This window comes from Xylona heveae, assembly GCF_001619985.1.
Source record: "Xylona heveae TC161 unplaced genomic scaffold L228scaffold_2, whole genome shotgun sequence".
NCBI lineage: Eukaryota > Fungi > Ascomycota > Xylonomycetes > Xylonales > Xylonaceae > Xylona > Xylona heveae.
In genome coordinates this window covers 2,803,846-2,820,420 of record NW_017264194.1, presented here as the reverse complement: position 1 = coordinate 2,820,420, position 16,575 = coordinate 2,803,846, and the positions used below count along the sequence as shown (strand labels likewise).

At 49.5% G+C, this 16,575-nt stretch overlaps 6 protein-coding genes across 6 annotated transcripts; 3 read left to right on the top strand and 3 right to left on the bottom strand.

Moving 5' to 3' along the window:
• The first annotated feature begins 1,554 nt into the window (after nt 1–1,554).
• On the top strand, nt 1,555–3,024 carry L228DRAFT_82998 (hypothetical protein). Its single transcript, XM_018336891.1, has 5 exons — nt 1,555–1,923; nt 2,014–2,041; nt 2,205–2,402; nt 2,470–2,604; nt 2,752–3,024. Exons 1-5 carry the CDS (start codon nt 1,856–1,858, stop codon nt 2,899–2,901), a joined length of 579 nt encoding a protein of 192 aa, XP_018191306.1. The 5' UTR covers nt 1,555–1,855; the 3' UTR covers nt 2,902–3,024.
• A 1,124-nt stretch (nt 3,025–4,148) lies between these two features.
• On the bottom strand, nt 4,149–6,873 carry L228DRAFT_83042 (hypothetical protein). Its single transcript, XM_018336892.1, has 5 exons — nt 6,599–6,873; nt 6,425–6,526; nt 6,201–6,369; nt 5,594–6,149; nt 4,149–5,523 (listed from the first exon to the last, which is right to left on the bottom strand). Exons 1-5 carry the CDS (start codon nt 6,738–6,740, stop codon nt 4,585–4,587), a joined length of 1,908 nt encoding a protein of 635 aa, XP_018191305.1. The 5' UTR covers nt 6,741–6,873; the 3' UTR covers nt 4,149–4,584.
• Nucleotides 6,874–7,016: 143 nt separating this feature from the next.
• On the top strand, nt 7,017–8,342 carry L228DRAFT_280967 (t-SNARE). The gene is made up of 2 exons (XM_018335850.1): nt 7,017–7,437; nt 7,527–8,342. The coding sequence occupies exons 1-2, from the start codon at nt 7,141–7,143 to the stop codon at nt 8,049–8,051; spliced, it is 822 nt and encodes a 273-aa protein (XP_018191304.1). The 5' UTR covers nt 7,017–7,140; the 3' UTR covers nt 8,052–8,342.
• L228DRAFT_244646 (cytochrome c and c1 heme-lyase) lies at nt 8,245–9,650 on the bottom strand. The gene is made up of 2 exons (XM_018331979.1): nt 8,842–9,650; nt 8,245–8,760 (listed from the first exon to the last, which is right to left on the bottom strand). The coding sequence occupies exons 1-2, from the start codon at nt 9,525–9,527 to the stop codon at nt 8,484–8,486; spliced, it is 963 nt and encodes a 320-aa protein (XP_018191303.1). The 5' UTR covers nt 9,528–9,650; the 3' UTR covers nt 8,245–8,483.
• A 148-nt stretch (nt 9,651–9,798) lies between these two features.
• Nucleotides 9,799–11,503, top strand: L228DRAFT_218075 (diphosphomevalonate decarboxylase). Its single transcript, XM_018330172.1, has 2 exons — nt 9,799–9,985; nt 10,125–11,503. Exons 1-2 carry the CDS (start codon nt 9,924–9,926, stop codon nt 11,251–11,253), a joined length of 1,191 nt encoding a protein of 396 aa, XP_018191302.1. The 5' UTR covers nt 9,799–9,923; the 3' UTR covers nt 11,254–11,503.
• A 73-nt stretch (nt 11,504–11,576) lies between these two features.
• Nucleotides 11,577–16,405, bottom strand: L228DRAFT_218071 (IkappaB kinase complex, IKAP component). The gene is made up of 10 exons (XM_018330171.1): nt 15,192–16,405; nt 15,040–15,132; nt 14,435–14,982; nt 14,225–14,378; nt 13,830–14,172; nt 13,506–13,774; nt 13,315–13,448; nt 12,983–13,262; nt 12,499–12,924; nt 11,577–12,348 (listed from the first exon to the last, which is right to left on the bottom strand). The coding sequence occupies exons 1-10, from the start codon at nt 16,333–16,335 to the stop codon at nt 11,705–11,707; spliced, it is 4,035 nt and encodes a 1,344-aa protein (XP_018191301.1). The 5' UTR covers nt 16,336–16,405; the 3' UTR covers nt 11,577–11,704.
• Between the last annotated feature and the right edge of the window lie 170 nt (nt 16,406–16,575).

Genomic DNA, 16,575 nt, shown 5'->3' with positions numbered 1-16,575 from the left:
AGGCAAAAAGTAAACCAAACCAGGGTCTCTAGTGAAGGACCCAAAAGGACCCTCACTTACAATGAAAACGCCTCTCCAACCCCGGTTCAATTGCCCAGCCTCGGAGCTTCGAAGGAACCCGTTGCTCGCGGGTTTCAGTAGTCTTGCCCCGATCTTTAATTCCACCAACCGCCTTCATCCTGTCTCTTACAAAAAACACCATCCTGGTCGTAGTCCCGACGCTGCATGTTTGTTGTTCACTGCGCTCCTGAAATATCAGTAGACGTACTGGATTTTGCCGCGACTCTGCGATGGTCACGCGATGCATGCATAGTTTCAGCATCTGTTGCTCACTGTCACCATTATCGTCAAAGTGCAATGCGTTCATCCATTGGAAAATCTGTGCAATTTGATGATGTCTCCGTTCGGGGACGATAATCTCCCTTCTTTCTCGCAGTTCCTCAACAAGGGCGCCAAGTCTCACCGAAGCCAAAGTTGATGCCAGTAAACAAGACCTGTCCAGGCCTGTGGACCGCGAATAAAAAGTTCTTTCTGCGTATTTTTGATACTATCCAATGGGAAATATAACAAGAAAGAAGGTGAGAGAGCGAGTGAGTGGGTGAGTGAGTGAGTGACAGAGAAAAGGCAGTCGTAGGACTGCAATTCAGGTTTCCGAGCGCAGGCTCGACCCCTTTCCTATGCTTCATCCCCTAGCATCATTATCCGGCTGCACAGCTGGTCGGCAGGGCGCTGACCGACAAAAGCTGACTCGCTTCATATCCAATACAATCCTGGACTCCCTAAACTCGTCAGCGCAAGCCGATTCGATTGCCCAGCGAAAAAGATGAGGAAACCGAAATTTTTGTGAAAATTCACAAGTTGGGCTCTTCGAAATTCTCAGATGCAAAATGAATTTTTAAATTTCAACACACATTTAGCCATGTTTAGGGCGATGGTAACGTCGTTTATTGCGGCGTCACGACTGTTAGGTGACTTGTTGCTAGTTCAGCATTTCGAAACATCGTCATCCCCTTACCCTTGGGACGCCCAGCAAAACAGAGAGAACCCCAGCCATTCATTCCTTTTCTTCGTTTCCGTCGTGGGATCTGCCGTTGGCGCCCTCGTGCTGCAGCAGCCGGGAACGCCCCCCAGGCCAGATCTAGAGGGAACAAAAGGTTGGTGTTAGTACCCGGCAACGAGGGAAGATGAAGAAGCAGATGAACTGGACGCGGGTGAACCCTGATGCTCAAGTACCTGAAAGTATTCTCAAGTAACTGCCAGTCTGCGCCTCGTTGACAAGTTTTGAAGCCAAAAAAGAGGCGGTACCCGCCCCAAGTACAGTAGGTTTTTACCCGAAAAGGTGCCTGATCGTCCCTTAACAACCTTTTGCTCCACACGCTGTTCCTTCATCCCAGTCCCAGCGACACTCAGCCAGCCGGGGCCAACGAGTGCGCTACCGACCACTACGACCACCACTACAACTCACTATTCCTCTACGACTATCCACTCGTGCTGCTGCTGCTCTTAACCACCTTTACTCCGACGACAATACTACTACCACAGTACTGCTTGCTGCTGCTGCTGCTAAACTAAACCAACTACTTACTGCCATCCATCTATCTGCCTGCCCATCCCCATCAATCATCCATCATTGTCGTCACGCAACGACTCTTCAAAACCACCCTCTTTTCTTGACCAAATCGACCCTCTTGGTCACGCTGTGCACGTCTTTATTCTCTGCTCTCGAATCCACTTGATTCTCCAAACTTCCACAGTCGGTCTCTCCTGCCTTTGTTCCTTTCTTCTTGTTCCCCTAATCTCTCCCACGTCCGTTCAGGGCCTTTTCGGCTGACACCATCATCGCGAATATACAGACATGGCTGAACTGCGACGTAAACTCGTCATTGTTGGTGACGGTGCCTGTGGAAAGACCTGTCTCTTGATGTAAGTATCCCACCGTTGATGATGCACTATCCGCTATTTGTCGCTTTCGTTCGTGTCACCTGGCTGACGCTTATCTTTTTCGTTCTGCAGCGTCTTCTCCAAGGGTACTTTCCCTGAGGTTAGTTGTTCTCCAACCGACGAATGCCCTCTACGTTGAGCCATCTTGCCCAAATTTACGGCTGCCTGTCCTCCATCGCCGAATCAATCTCGTTCGCAGGATTCGCGATGTCCTTTTCATCATGATCCCACCGCCCGGACAATGCTAATACGCATCGCAACAGGTCTACGTCCCCACCGTTTTCGAGAACTACGTGGCCGACGTCGAGGTCGACAACCGTCATGTGGAATTGGCTCTTTGGGATACTGCGGGCCAGGAAGACTATGACCGTCTCCGACCGCTTTCCTACCCCGACTCACATGTTATCCTGATTTGCTTCGCCATCGACTCTCCCGATTCGCTTGAGAACGTTAAGGAGAAGGTAAGATAATCTGATCGTACCAAGTCAAAGGCCCGGATGATCCGGTAGCTGACCTTGATTCCGACAGTGGTATGCTGAGGTTGACCACTTCTGCCACGGACTTCCCTTTATCCTCGTCGGCTGCAAAAAGGATCTTCGAAACGACCCCAAGACTGTGGAACAGCTCGCCAAGTTGGGCCAGAAGCCCGTTAGTCCGGAGATGGTAAGTCAAGCACTCTCCATCCATTATGCACACCCTCCTGAATGCGACGCTGCATGTATTTAAGACATTATGCTTGCTTGCGTGCTTCAATGACGATGCAACTTTGGGTATCATCATAAAAATGTCAGATAGGCTAACAATGATCAGGTTGACCCCGTGATCAAGTACTGCCGTTTCAACCGCTACCTCGAGTGCTCGGCACGGACTGGCGAAGGTGTCCGGGAGGTCTTTGAGCAGGCGACTCGTGATGCTCTTCTGAAGCAGACCAAGCCTAAGCGGAAGTGCTTGATCCTGTAAGCGATATTCCATCTTACTTGAATTGTTTGGGCCACGGCCATGTCGGCTGCAGAGGTGGAAGTGTTTCGGTGTCGACTCAGATGTTTCTTTTTCAGCCATTCTTGTCATCATTGAGGCATCGCTGCGGATAAATTCGGCAAAGCGCGACTCTTTTGTAGGAGTCCAGTCATTCGCGAGCGTTCGGTGCATGGGAGAGGACAAGAGCGAAGGATAGGTACCAATCTCTTTCTCAATCGCTTTTTCGTATGCGCTTTCGGAGTGTTGTTACGGTTATATGGGGCGTGTGCACAAAGACACACGCTTTTTCGATATGGGAAAGCATTCACGTCAGCCGGTTGACTATTTTTTGGCCCGCGGATTGCGTACAGCTGGCGGATAGGGGGGAGGTGGGGCGTTTTCAGCGTGAAAGGGAGAGAAGCAAGTAGCAAAACGGCCAAATGTAGGGGAGCAGCAAGCAACAAGCGAAAGCGAGCCGGCTGGTTTATTTTTGTTAAATCTGGGCATATAGCCTTTGTTGAGAGGTTGTTAAAGAGTCTGTCATCAACTGTCTGTTGTACTGTGTCGACGACACATACCCACCTCTGCAAGGATGTCCCGTTTGACTGTATACATCATATATGCATTGGTCGGCTGGAGCTGTTCACTGCGTCTTTGCTGTCAATTCGTTTGCGTCCATTTTGCCTTTTTGCCTCTATAAGTTTCTGCTTCTTCTTCTGCTCACTTGATACGCTCTGCCTCTTTTCCATAACTGTCTCTGCATGTTCATCTTTGCGACCAAATTGTCCTGGCACATCATTTTTGCTGTTCTCCATTTCGTTATTCCGTTCTTGTCTTTTTTTTTCCCACCCCTTTTCCCTTCACCCTTGGTTTCCCCCCCTTCTTAGCCCCATATTATTTTTTTTTTCTCTTAATTTCATTTCTCTCTCGTCCTATCCATTTCAGCTCTTTGTCCTCCTCCCTGCCCTGTTACCGTGCCTTACACACGTTCCCCCCTCTTCTTATTTGGTTGTCGTGCCCTGTTCATTTCCTTGTGTTTGTCTCCCCTTTTTATTTTCTATTTAACTTATCCCTCTGCGTCATCCTCTTGCCCCTCTTGTGTGAAGAACTTTTATTTTTTTTTTGCACAATTTTCCCGTGGTTGTAATAGTTTCCCATAGGCGCGTCAAGCAATAAATCAATCATGGTCTGAACAGATCCTCGTATAGCATTGACATTTCCTTGTGTAACAGCACTGTCAAGTAATTCCGATCATCGTGATGCCATGGATTTTCTTTTTCTCTTCATAACGTACATATAAAAGACAACAAGAAGACCTGAAAAATAAAGAAAGATGAAACATTTCTTTTCATGACCCATCCCAACCCAAACGCCCCACAGCTTACTAGCCAGTGTATGTAAAAAAGCCATGAGCATAGTGCAAAAGAAATAAGTTGAAAAAGAAAAATCATGCCAAAAGACGAGACATCAAAGCCAAGGGCACATGATGAGGATACTGTACAGCAGTCGAGGTGAAGAACACAACGCATGCAACGTCGTATTTAAATATGCCGAATACAGTTGTATTGCAAGAACATAACTGACGAATAAAGTGTGTAGCAGGAACATGAGGAATAATTCTACTGCAAGAATCATGATAATGACAATAAAAATGACAACAATCTGATGACGACGGAGTCGTCCTCACTACGTAGTCTCAATTGCATGCTCCGGCTCCGCTTGGGCTGCAGTTTCTCTTGCAGTTCTAATCTCGGCAGGCGTGAGGCCCATATGTTCGGCATACTCGCCAAACGCGACGAGTAAATCTTTCAGACCACTTCTGAGAGCGCCAAGCAAGATTTCGACTTCAGGCACTTTTCTCGAGCTGGGATTCGTTGGATTAAACTGAGTGTCTGACCAGTGGGGCGCAGTCTGGCGGACAAACGCATCGAGATTGCGCGCAGTGGCGTCGAATGTGCGAATGAGTGTTGGGACGTCGGCCTGGACACCTCCGTAGCGGTCTTCTTGCAGGCTGGCCACGGCCAGGCGAGTGAGCGCGTCAATGGAATCGACTAGTGAGCCGAGATCACCGTGGGGAGTGCCGAGGACAAGGGCAACGATGCGGCGGCGGAAGGTTTGGCGAAAGGGATACCCGATGGGCGAGCCAAGGACTTGGAAGAAGTACGTTTTGAGTGTATCAGTGAGGTTCGTCTTGGACAAGGCAGCCCGTTGCTCGGGTGTGAGGGTCCTGTCGGCGCCATATTCGATGAGTTTCCTCGCATTCTTTGAAAGCGGGGACGGCACTCTCGGCGATCCCTTGGGAGGATTGTGGCTGTAGGATTTGGCAAAACTGCTAAAGCCCGCTTCGGCAATGGCACGACGCGAGGTCGGTGGAGGGGAAGAAGCATAGATGTTGTCTTGTTTCACAGGGCCAGTGAGTTTTGCAAGTTTCTTGGGCGCTTCTAGAGGGCCGGAGGGAAGAGGTTTTCTCTCGATCCGGGTGCTGATACCCTGAATCAGGCCCGTGCAGATGGTATATATTTGTGACCATGTGCTGCCGTTGACACGATCAATATCTTGGAAAAAGGACTTTCGTCGATCTGGAAACCGTTCGCTGATGCTCACAAGCTCCCAGAAAGCAAATGCCTGGAAAAAGGAAAAAATGAAGTAATCAGCATATTGCCATGCGTTGGTGGTCGGGACGTGAGCTTCTTACCCTTGGTAATTCCTTCTTGGCTTTTAGACCGGTAAGCAGACTTCCATTTGGATCCTTGGAATCCGCAGTCAACGGCTTATCGCTCTTCAGCGGCTCCTGTGCCACATAAGCACCGAACGCAGCATTTGCTACTTCCCACAGCAAAAGGAGCAAAAAGCTTGCAACAACAGAGCGGATAATCAAGGAGATGTGATATGGCGGAATAGACGGAGGCCCAGACGTCTTTGGAAGTGCCCACAAGATCTTTGACACAGACAGCATCCACCGCCAAGCGGTCCGACGGATGAACATGCTGTAGATAATAGGGCCGACAATTGACAGAGATAGGGCTCTGAAGAAGGCAATCTGCGCTAAACCAAGGAATTTGTATTTCAACTGGACGATCGGCGAAGCAACAAATTGGCTGCGCGGATTTGAGCGGGACGTTTTCCGGGTCGGCAGTCGCACTTGATCGTAATCGTTGAAGAGGTGAACAAACGACTGGATAAACGCAAGAAATATGAAGATACTTCGAAGATAAATTGGCCGCTCATTCAACCGAGGCCTCTCGTAGGATCTAAGATGTCAGCAAAGCTTGCGTTGCAGAAGCATGGAAATGTTTACTTACTTTCCCTCATTGATCCAATTGAGGTTGGCTTTCTGCGGTACGGACCATACGTAAACTTCACTGAACCACCATGCTGAAAAGTTGTACCAGATGAGGGTCTGGATAGTATTATAGCGGATGAGATATTGCCTGAATGTACTCAGTGGAGAAGCCGTTGTTCTTGCGCCAACTATTTCGCTGCTTGTCAGTAATTGAAGAAGCTTTACTTCATAGGAGTTACCAACCATGCAATTGCGCAACTCGTAATATGAAGATTGAAAGCCCGCTTATGAAAAGAAGACATGCTCGAATGCCTGCTCGACCAAGTGGAAACCATGACCAGAAAACTAGACGACGGTGCGACATTAGCCTTTTTGCAACGAAATTTAGCTGTTTTCAGCAGAGGAGAATATTCATACAGGAGGTTTTCTCTCCAATAAAGACAGATTCAGCATAGCAGAGCAGTAATAATACACCGGCCGCTCTCATGAAGCGTCGGTGGAGAGCAGGTGTTAAAAAATCGCGGTACAGCCGCGGACCAGGTCGAACGGGTGCAGCCATGGTGATCGCGGCCGTGACTGGCGCGGGGGAACGGCGAGAAAATGAGGGACGTGAGTAGAATTGAAGCTTATTTCCAAGGCATAGCACTGAAAGGAACGAAAGCTCGGAGATTTGCCAGCTGTCTCTGCAGCTTTGTTTGAAAAATGGTTTCGACGTCGACAGCAAAGAACCAAAACATCAAGATAGATCCAGTTGGTTACCCGGCGAACGTCGGCGATCGGCAACCCGTCCAGCAGGCCAGGGTCCCTAGCAGTCACTTGCTATCTCCAACCTCATCTCTATAGCTGTGAACAGGCAGCAATCCTGTCTCCTCTTTCCTCTGAAGACACCCCAGACTTACAATCTACCGACTGCGTTGTGATCGCGTTCAATACTACAGCATTTTTCAACAGCGTACAACATGTCCTTCGATCGCCTTCCAACACTTGAGTCACAGCCGACTACATTCCGACGTCAGGATGATCCTCAGTACAGCGACGACCCGGATTTTCAGCATCTTACCGAGAGTCTCTTCGACAAATTGCTTGGGCTCACGTCGAACATTGGTCGCTTGTCCAATCAGATTGGCCTTATTGGCACAAAGCGCGATACCGAGCGAGTAAGAGAGCGAGTACATGACCTGTTGGAGGAAACTCGAGAAGGGTTCAAAGAAGTCGGGGATGGCATAAAGCACGTGCAAGCGTGGGAGGATGTCAATGTCAGTATTTTCAAGCCCTGTTATGTCGTTCGATAATATGGAAATCTCGTAATATTACCATGCAATATGATAACTAACTTGTACTGCAGCCTTCCCAGAGATATACGCAGGATAAGCTCTCCACGGAATTCAAAGCCTCCCTTACCGAGTTTCAAGCCATCCAAAAACGAGCTTTGGAGAAACAGCGCGCCTCAGCAAGTGCGGCACGCACTGCGCTTGAAGAACAATCAACCTCGCCGACTCAGCAACAGTCGTCATTTGGCCAACTGCAGCAACAGGAACAGGAGCCGCTACGCCTTGCGAACCAGACGGAGGTAGATTTCCAAGATTCTCTTATCATCGAACGAGAGTCAGAGATCAGAAACATCGAACAATCAGTCGGCGAACTAAACGAGTTGTTCCGGGATGTGGCTCATATCGTCAGTGAGCAAGGCGAACAATTGGACATTATCAGCGAAAACGTGGAGGGTGTCAGGGAGAACACTCATGGCGCCGATCGTGAATTGCGCAGCGCGAGTCGCTACCAACGCAATGCACGCAATAAAGCTTGCTGTCTATTGCTGATTCTGGCCGTTGTGTTGACAATCGTGCTATTGGCGGTATTTTTGGGTTGAAGGGGAATGGAATGTTTGTTTTGAAGCCAGCGAGATGCTTACCTTTCTTACGACTGATTTGATACCTTACCTAAGGGTTCTCTTTGACTTTCAGGGTTCGGCAGCGTTGCATGGGCGTTTTTGGAGCAGCATTGACAGGGTTCATTTCCCATATCATCCACGGTGATAGATGTTTAGTACGTCATTCTTTCTTTCGGGTCAGGAGAAGATTGAGTGAAGATTATTGTACACAAGACGATACGCTACGATATAGTACAGTACCAGATAATAATATACAATGGCCGACCTAGTAAAATGTCCTTGAAACTGATGAACCTTGATGAACGCCAATGCTGCTATGCCAAATGCCTCTCGGCCATCCAGAGTCCATGAGAATATATTCCCCTTGGGCAATGGTTTGATCCGTTATCGAAGCCCCGGGGATTTATCCATTTAAAATCCAACGAACTTGGACATGCGCATTCGCCAGCCTTCCCAGGTGTTGAGTTTGGGCCTGACATCGAGATAAAAGTTCAAGCTCTTGCCGGCTTTGCCTTCATCACGACCAGAGTAAAAGTCAATGACGTACTCGACCCTCGTTCCGCAGCGATCCACGATCCAGTCGTGTCGATCAAACGGAGCCTGGTATCCCATGAGAGTATTGAGGCGGGCACGAGGGGTCATTTGGGTTGCCATTCCCGAGAACGATAACAATCGAGGGCCACCACATCTATTGTCGCAGAAAAAGCATAACGTTAGTCGGTGGATTTTCTCCAACTAGAAGACTACTCTTATATCTCGAACAACATACTTATCGCTACCTTGTCCCTTTTCCCAGTCTTTAATCTCCTTCCACGCGCGCTCGTTGACGGCATTATGAATGGGCACAATAGCCCTCATGTCCTCCGCATGGGGGTCAAAGTTCTTTCGGCGCATCGCATTGAAGAACATTTGCTCCGAGGGATAAATCCAGTTTCCCGAGGACTTGTCTGAGCCAGTTTCCTGTTCATTGTTTGCCATGGGCGAATGCGAGCCTGAATCGTATGCCGAACCCTCGGCGTCTTCGGAGGGAATCGCCCGGGGAATGGTGGACACTTCACGGCCTGTAGCGAGCAGATTTTCCGGTCGCACAGGGATAGCTACAGGAGTGTCTGCCTTTGCCTTGGTGTTGCTGGTGTTGCTTTCGCTATTGTTACCGCCCCAGCTTCCCCATTTTGGAAAAGAAAAGAGACGCCACGAGGAAGAATTCTGCGTGTCTTGTGTTGCTGCTACTGCAGGGATTGTGTTGGCGCCTTGGCCAGGGCGCAGGGAGGAGTGGTGATCGACCGGGCATGATTCAGACGAGCCAGCAGGATTTTCAGACACAGGACATGCTTCTGGAGGCGCTGGCTTTTGCTGTGGTTGCTGCTGTTCACGTTGCTGGCGAGCCTGCTCGAGCCAAGCGGTGCGGGTAGTATGGTCGACGGGACAAGCACTGGCGTCGCTGTCGTTGGCCATGACGGGCCAATTGTATCAAGAATTGATCTCTGGTTGAGCGAGTAGATTTATTTTCGTCAACTATGTTTTGGTTATAATAGGAATTGAGCGAGAATTGAGAGAGTATTATTGTCAGATTGAATGAAGTCGGAACGGAAAGAGTCGATATGCGGAGGAAAATCCGAAATGGACTTTGTCCGATTCGCTGCCGAACGAACTTGCTCGGTTCCCTTGTTCCTCCCCCTTTCACCGCCTTTGGAGACGAAACGTGAAAGTCAACAGTCCATGAGGACCCCTCCTTCCAATTGTCCCCTCCTCCTCCTGCTTAACTTTTTCCTCTTCAAGACCCATTACAACCAATACTTTTGGGGCCGGTTTGAAAAGAGTCATCTCGGCTTGATCATAGACAAGTAAATCATGGGCGATAATACGATATACCGTGCAAGCACGACTGCACCCGTCAATATCGCGGTGATAAAGTATGTCTTTTTGCAAAGCTCCATTTCCTTTTTCCATGCAAATATGCGTCTTCAACGACACTCAACTTCTAATTCCAATTCTTCCTACATACCTCTTGATTTCATCTCAACGAATAATCGCTAAGGACTAGAAACGCAGGTACTGGGGCAAGCGCGATGCGAAGCTGAACCTTCCCACCAACTCCTCTCTCAGCGTGACTCTTTCGCAAGACGACCTACGGACGCACACCACCGCTTCATGCTCGTCTACTTTCTCCGGCCCAGACACGCTCCTCCTCAACGGCAGCCCGCAAGACGTCTCCGGCGCTCGCACCCAAGCATGCTTCAAAGCTCTGCGCGGCCTTCGCGCCGAGCTTGAGACCGCGAACCCTTCTCTTCCCAAACTCTCCACCTATCCCCTGCGGATAGTCAGCTCGAACAACTTCCCTACCGCCGCAGGGCTTGCTTCTTCAGCCTCTGGCTTTGCCGCACTAGTCCGCGCCATTGCGAATCTCTACGAGCTGCACTCATCCCCTACCGCACTCAGCCAGATTGCACGCCAGGGCTCGGGATCCGCGTGCCGCAGTCTTTTCGGAGGATACGTCGCATGGGACCAAGGCAGCGCGGCCGACGGCAGCGACAGTCTCGCGCGCGAAGTTGCTCCGGCGTCGCACTGGCCGGAGATGCGTGCGCTAGTCCTGGTCGTCAGCGCGGCCAAAAAGGGCGTCAGCTCCACGACGGGCATGCAGACGACTGTTGCGACGAGCGCTCTGTTCCGCGCTCGCGCCGAGGATGTCGTGCCCAAGCGAATGGCCGAGATGGAGCGCGCCATCGCCGAGCGTGACTTTGACGCCTTTGCCCGCCTGACCATGCGCGATAGCAACAATTTCCATGCCGTCTGTCTCGACACGGAGCCGCCGATTTTCTACCTGAACGACGTCAGCCGCGCCGCCATCCGGCTGGTCGAGTGCATCAATGCCGCTGCCGGAAAGGCCGTGGCGGCATATACCTTTGACGCGGGCCCAAATGCCGTCATCTACTTCCTCGAGCAGAACGCGGGCCTTGTCGCTGGCACTTTCAAGACCTTCCTGGGCCATCTCGACGGCTGGCAGACCGAGCTCGGCAACAAACTTGCCGGCCAAGCCGGCGTTGCCGCCGACGCACTTGAGCAGAAGAGCGTGGATGTCGTCAAGGACGGCGTGAGCAGAGTCATCCTGACCAGCGTCGGCCAAGGCCCTGTCAAGACAGACGAGAGTCTGATTGATGAAAAGGGTGAGCCGGTGGTTTAAGTGGAATGAGCCTCTTAAGCAGTCGTTTTATCTTTCACATTTCACTTTTCATTTTTCACTTTTCTATTATTCTTATTTTGTTTCTCCTCCTCTTGCACTACCCACGGCTTAGCTTTTATTTTGGAGTGTACTCTCGAAAAAGTCAGGAGCAGCATCTCAGAAAGATTTTTCACATACCCCCCTAATATATATACAACATGTAGATAATTCCTAGATTAGACAAGTACCTTAGGCCTATAGCGGATGACATTTAAAAAAGAATAATAACAATTTGCTTTTTCATTCCACAAATTTCTAACACTATACACATATCATGCTTTTATATCCATTGTATGTACATCAATCCGTTGAACCCGCGTCTCGTCTCGTCTCGTCTGCCAAACTAAAATTTAAAACTCCCAAGAGAGACTTTCAACTCCCAAGAGGGCTCTTTAAGCCCCAAGAGGGCCTTTTACGCTCCCAAAAGAGACAATCTCTCAAACGATTTAATCACAGGTGGGTCCTTTTTCGCCTTTCTCTCCTCTAGGCTTTCCCAGAACACGCCATCCGCACCAGTCGGTCTATACGCTGCATCCGGGTTGGCAGGATCGTCATTCTTCTGATGGGCCTGTTGCTGTTGTTGGTCACGACCATCGCCACTATTTGCAGCGCCTCCCCAAGCACCAGTAGTAGAAGAAAAAGTACCAGTAATACCTAGTTCAAAGACTTCGGGGATGCAAGTCTCGCAGGCCGTCACGACGTCAGACATGAGTTGTTCTACGGCGAGAGCGCGCTCGCGCATGCCTCGCCGCAAGAGGCCCTCGACGAGACGCTGAACTTCGTCGCGGACGCTACTGACGCGCTCAATGAGTCGGCCGACGGAATTGACAAGGTACTCTTCCTCGTAGACGCTGCCCTTTTTGCCGCGGGCACGCTTGCGTTCCTCGCGGCGGCGGTTCTTGGATGTTTTGCGCGTGGCAGAGGTGTCGACCGTGCCGGTGCGGTTGGTGTATCGGGTGAAAAGCGAACTGCGGGCTGTAGAAGTGTCGCTGGGGGCGAGGGAGACGTTGTCTGGAATGTCTGCGCCCGACGGGTCTGCGCCTTCGAAAAAGGCAACTATTTGCAGGGAGTTACAATGTTAGACTTCCAATCTTTTTTGATTTAAAAGAGAGAAAAGAAAAAAAAGAAAGCAAAAAGAACGAAAAAGAGAAGAAAAAGAAAAGAAAAAACAAAAGCGGAAGAAATTATCATAAATAGGCAACTTACGCGGATCCTCAGTCTTCTTCACCCTAAGTTCCCGGATCCGGGGTACTTGTGCGGCGATCTGGCCCTTACAATCGGAGAGCAACTCGGTAGTGCTTGCCAAACCCTCTGCCAGACCAACGTCGATGACACTTTCCACGAGATCCTGGCGGCGGTGCAGGCCCAACACGCGTGTCGCTTCGGCAAAGTGGTATCCTCGACAGAAGGTCCTTGACGCAGTCTCAATGTCGGAGAGATGGTCGAGGTAGATGGTGGCAGCAGCGTAATAGTCTTTAGACTCGGCAAGGTCTTCTGCGAGAAGATCCGCCAGAGTTCGAAGCTGAGATTCGGAAAACGGAACCGCCATGGCGCAGGAGAGGGATTCGCGCCAGAGATGCGCTCGCTGATACGCTTCACTGGCTGATGTGTAGTCGGAGAGGTATTCGTATGCTAATTGCACACTTCTTAGTCCTGGCTCGACTGGAAAATGAGTTGGGTTGATACATACTAATACCTGCCTCCTTGAATTTCGAGTTGTTGCTCAAGAAATCAGCATAAAGGCGCATAATTTGAGATAGATCCTTCTCGTCGTAACGGCAAAGTGACAATGCATCCTTGTATAGCTCATACTTGACGGTGTACGCAGTGAATTCGTCAAAAGCTTTGAGCTCTCGCAAATGCAATAGAGCTTTCGTGTGACGTCCAAGATGATTGTCAATAGAAAACTTTCTGCGTAAATCCGACATTTCCTGGTGCTTTTGAAGAAAGGGGAGGTATTCCCGGGGATCCTGGACAGCTGTGAGTATGTATTATCGCCATTCAGATAATACGGTCACGAACCTTTTGCGACTGCTGAGCAACAAGTAAGGCCAGCTCAAGGTCGTAGAGTCCCAAAGCATTGTCATACAAGCGGTTGACGTCGGCTAAGAAACAAATGTGCTCCACAGCCTTTTCGGCCAATTCAGGCTTGCTCACTGCAGATTAGAGCATTAGCAAATGGTGAAAACTATTATTTCTCGGGTACGACTTACCTCTGAGGCCCCCAACGACCAACAACCCGGCGTCCAAATCTGGAGGAGATTTACAAACATGTGCAGAAATGATATTCTGGATATGTGTTGACTCTCGCCCCTGTAGCGCATCGAGGAACGCGTCGCAGATTCGATTGACTTTGGAAGTTGGACTAGAGGATTGAGGAACTGCACCGATGCTATTCAAGGAAGCACCAGGAGCACTGCCGATATCCAGCTTGGATGTACGGATTGTCTCTTTGTACATCATTTGTGACACGTCCTCTTCTCTGTAATGGTGTAAGGTATTTCCTTAAGTCAAAATTTAAAGATTGAGACTCGTACCTCAACTGAGACAAGAAAAGATCAATATGCTCAGGCCGCTTGATCTGGTTAATAAACAGATCAATATTCTCCATGAATTGCTGGGGCGCATGATCGTGCAGAATGTTCATATCGACTCGTTGATTTCTGCATGCGAGGAAGGCAGATTTGTACTTCTTTTTCGCAATGCTTCTTCGGATACCAGCAAGCACAAGCGCTCTGGGAAAGATGGTCTCGAGGTTCCCTCGAGGCATTTGTAGCGCCAGAGAAAGACTGGTTGGCATCACTGTGACCAGTCTTGCTCCACGCTCAATACTCCGGCATCGCTCATCGCGTTCTGGGTCGTCCGATGGCACTTCTAGCTCTGTTCATCATTAGTGATAGTTCGTCCACTTCCAGTGAACCTTCGGACTTACCCTCAGCGACGCCCATGTGAATAAATTTCAAAAGATGTTGTGTCGTTGTGAATATGACATGAGCCGGGCTAACGAGAAACGAGGTACAGCCTTTGGCCAATAGCTTGGAGTTGGCATAGAGGGAACCATTTCTTGACAAGCCAAAGGCAATAGACTTTTAAAACGTCAGTCTTTGCCAACTTCATTTTTTGGAAAGTCTGAATGACTTACTTCTCCATTATAGTTCACCACTTCAACCCATGGGCAATGAACTGGAAAGACTGCAAATTCTTGAAACTGTAAAGTAATCAGATCCAGATTGTCTTCGCTCAGCGAAACGCTTTCTGAAACGGAGTTGTCATAAGACTCGTAGCAGATTGTGGAATGATCTTCTCTGGGGAACAGCCTCGAGATTCCAGGCCCAGATATTTCGTCACAACCCAGAAGCTCTCCAGAGTCAAAGTTGAAGCTGAAAATCGTGCTTGAGCCCTCTTCAGAGACAAGCACGATGACAGTACGGTCCCCGAGAAATGCAATCTGGCGAGCTTGAGCATTCTCGGCTACAGGAAGCTCAAGACGCTTCTGCTCGGTAGGCGCGGGTATGGGCTTTACATCCAACTTCCATTCGAAGAGACTGATCTGATTCCTATGAAGAACAGCAATGCGTGATCCTGAGCAGCTAATGGCTGCATCGACGGCAACGTTGCTGAGAGGAGCTTCATGCAAAGCCATGGGAGGGGGGGTATTAGCCAGGCGAAGAGGTGTCAGTTTCAAAGTTTCTATAAGAGATTAGTTTCAACCCATTCAACAACTTTGCAGGTCAGTAGGATTCTTACTGCCATCGATGACAGCAACGGCTCCGAAGTCATTAGGGGGTGACGTAGAGCCCTTGGCGACATCAAAAATGTACTCCAGTCTTTGACCGGCAACTATAAAATGTCAACAACAGTGTCTAATGGACAAAATGAGCTTTGAAAAGGTAAGATACCTCCGTAAAAAATTGAGAGTGACAACGCCTTCTCCGTGTGCCAGGTGACAGAGACGGCTTCGGATCGGTCCTCCGAGCTGCTAGTCAAGAGCTCTTGCTTCAGATAATAGTGATAGTTTCCCATTGTCCATAGCTGAACTCTATCAGTAAAGCAGACAGCGAGAACGGTCGAGTCGATGTTCCAGCGGACAGTGATATCACGAGCCCAGGTTTTCAAATCCTCCGAGTCGACTCGCAGAGGAAACTCGCCATGCCGCAAACCATTGCGTTCAAAGAAGACGACCTTGGCATGATCCTCAAACCGTTGGATAGTTGCCATAAGGTTCCCAGCTGGTCTCCAACTCAAGGCGCCCTCGAGGCCATCGACAGGCTCACTAACATTATCCAGCATACCTTCTCTCGAGTAAACTCGAATGAGACGGCGCTGGTTGGACTCAATGGTACTGATAGCCAGATACGCGCCATCGCCCCTCCAGGTAATAGTGATACGCCCATTATCATATGGACTTAATGTTCCTTGGTCGATTTTTTCTGGCACAGTGGGGTCCCGCAACGCCTTTGCTCTTTTGCCCTGAAATTGTGTTTCGCGCTTCCCCCATCCCACAGAAACATGAGCCGAAACATTGACATCTTCCGGCGTCAAGGTTGCTTCCGTAATGCTTTCAAACTCTCTGCTCATGAACAATAGGGTATTGGAGCGTGTGCAGATGGCAAGGAGTTCCTCATCAGGTGACCAGCCCGCAGCGGAAATGCCAACATCCACGGATCCCAGAATTTCAATCTGGTTTTCTCCTGGTAAAGGTTGCTCCCTCACGATGATGACATCTCCACCTTCAAGGACAAGACATGCAGTTTGCGTATCAGAAAAGTAATGCAGGTCTAGAATTTTGTCACATGCCAAATCCGGCAGGGGGCATGGAGCGTCCCAGGCGACAATGTCGCGAACTTGATTCTTATTTGAATCAATTGCAGGAACTTTTCCAGGAGCTGGGCCCTCAAGCCTTTTCAGTTGAATTGTCGCGTTTGTTGGCGACGGACCACATGCGCATATCAAAGCGTCGGTAGCAGCATCCCAGACGGTGGCCGTCAATGGCAGGTCCGAGAAGGGCACGACTGAATGATGCACATTTTTTAAGTTGCGCATTTTCAGTTCAGCATCGAGCGCAGTACTTGCCCTCGCTTTTCAGCGAAAATTTGATTCTTTTCGCCTCTTGTCAAAATGCTGCTGGAGCCGTTGTTGTTCGTTTTCTGGACCTATGTACTTTTGTTCTACAGCGTATGCGATGAGATAATTTGCACAAAAATCTGGGACTAGACCCGCGCCTTTACCGAGCCATCACGGCGAATGACTTTTGAGGTATTGATCAATGGGATGCATCTCTCT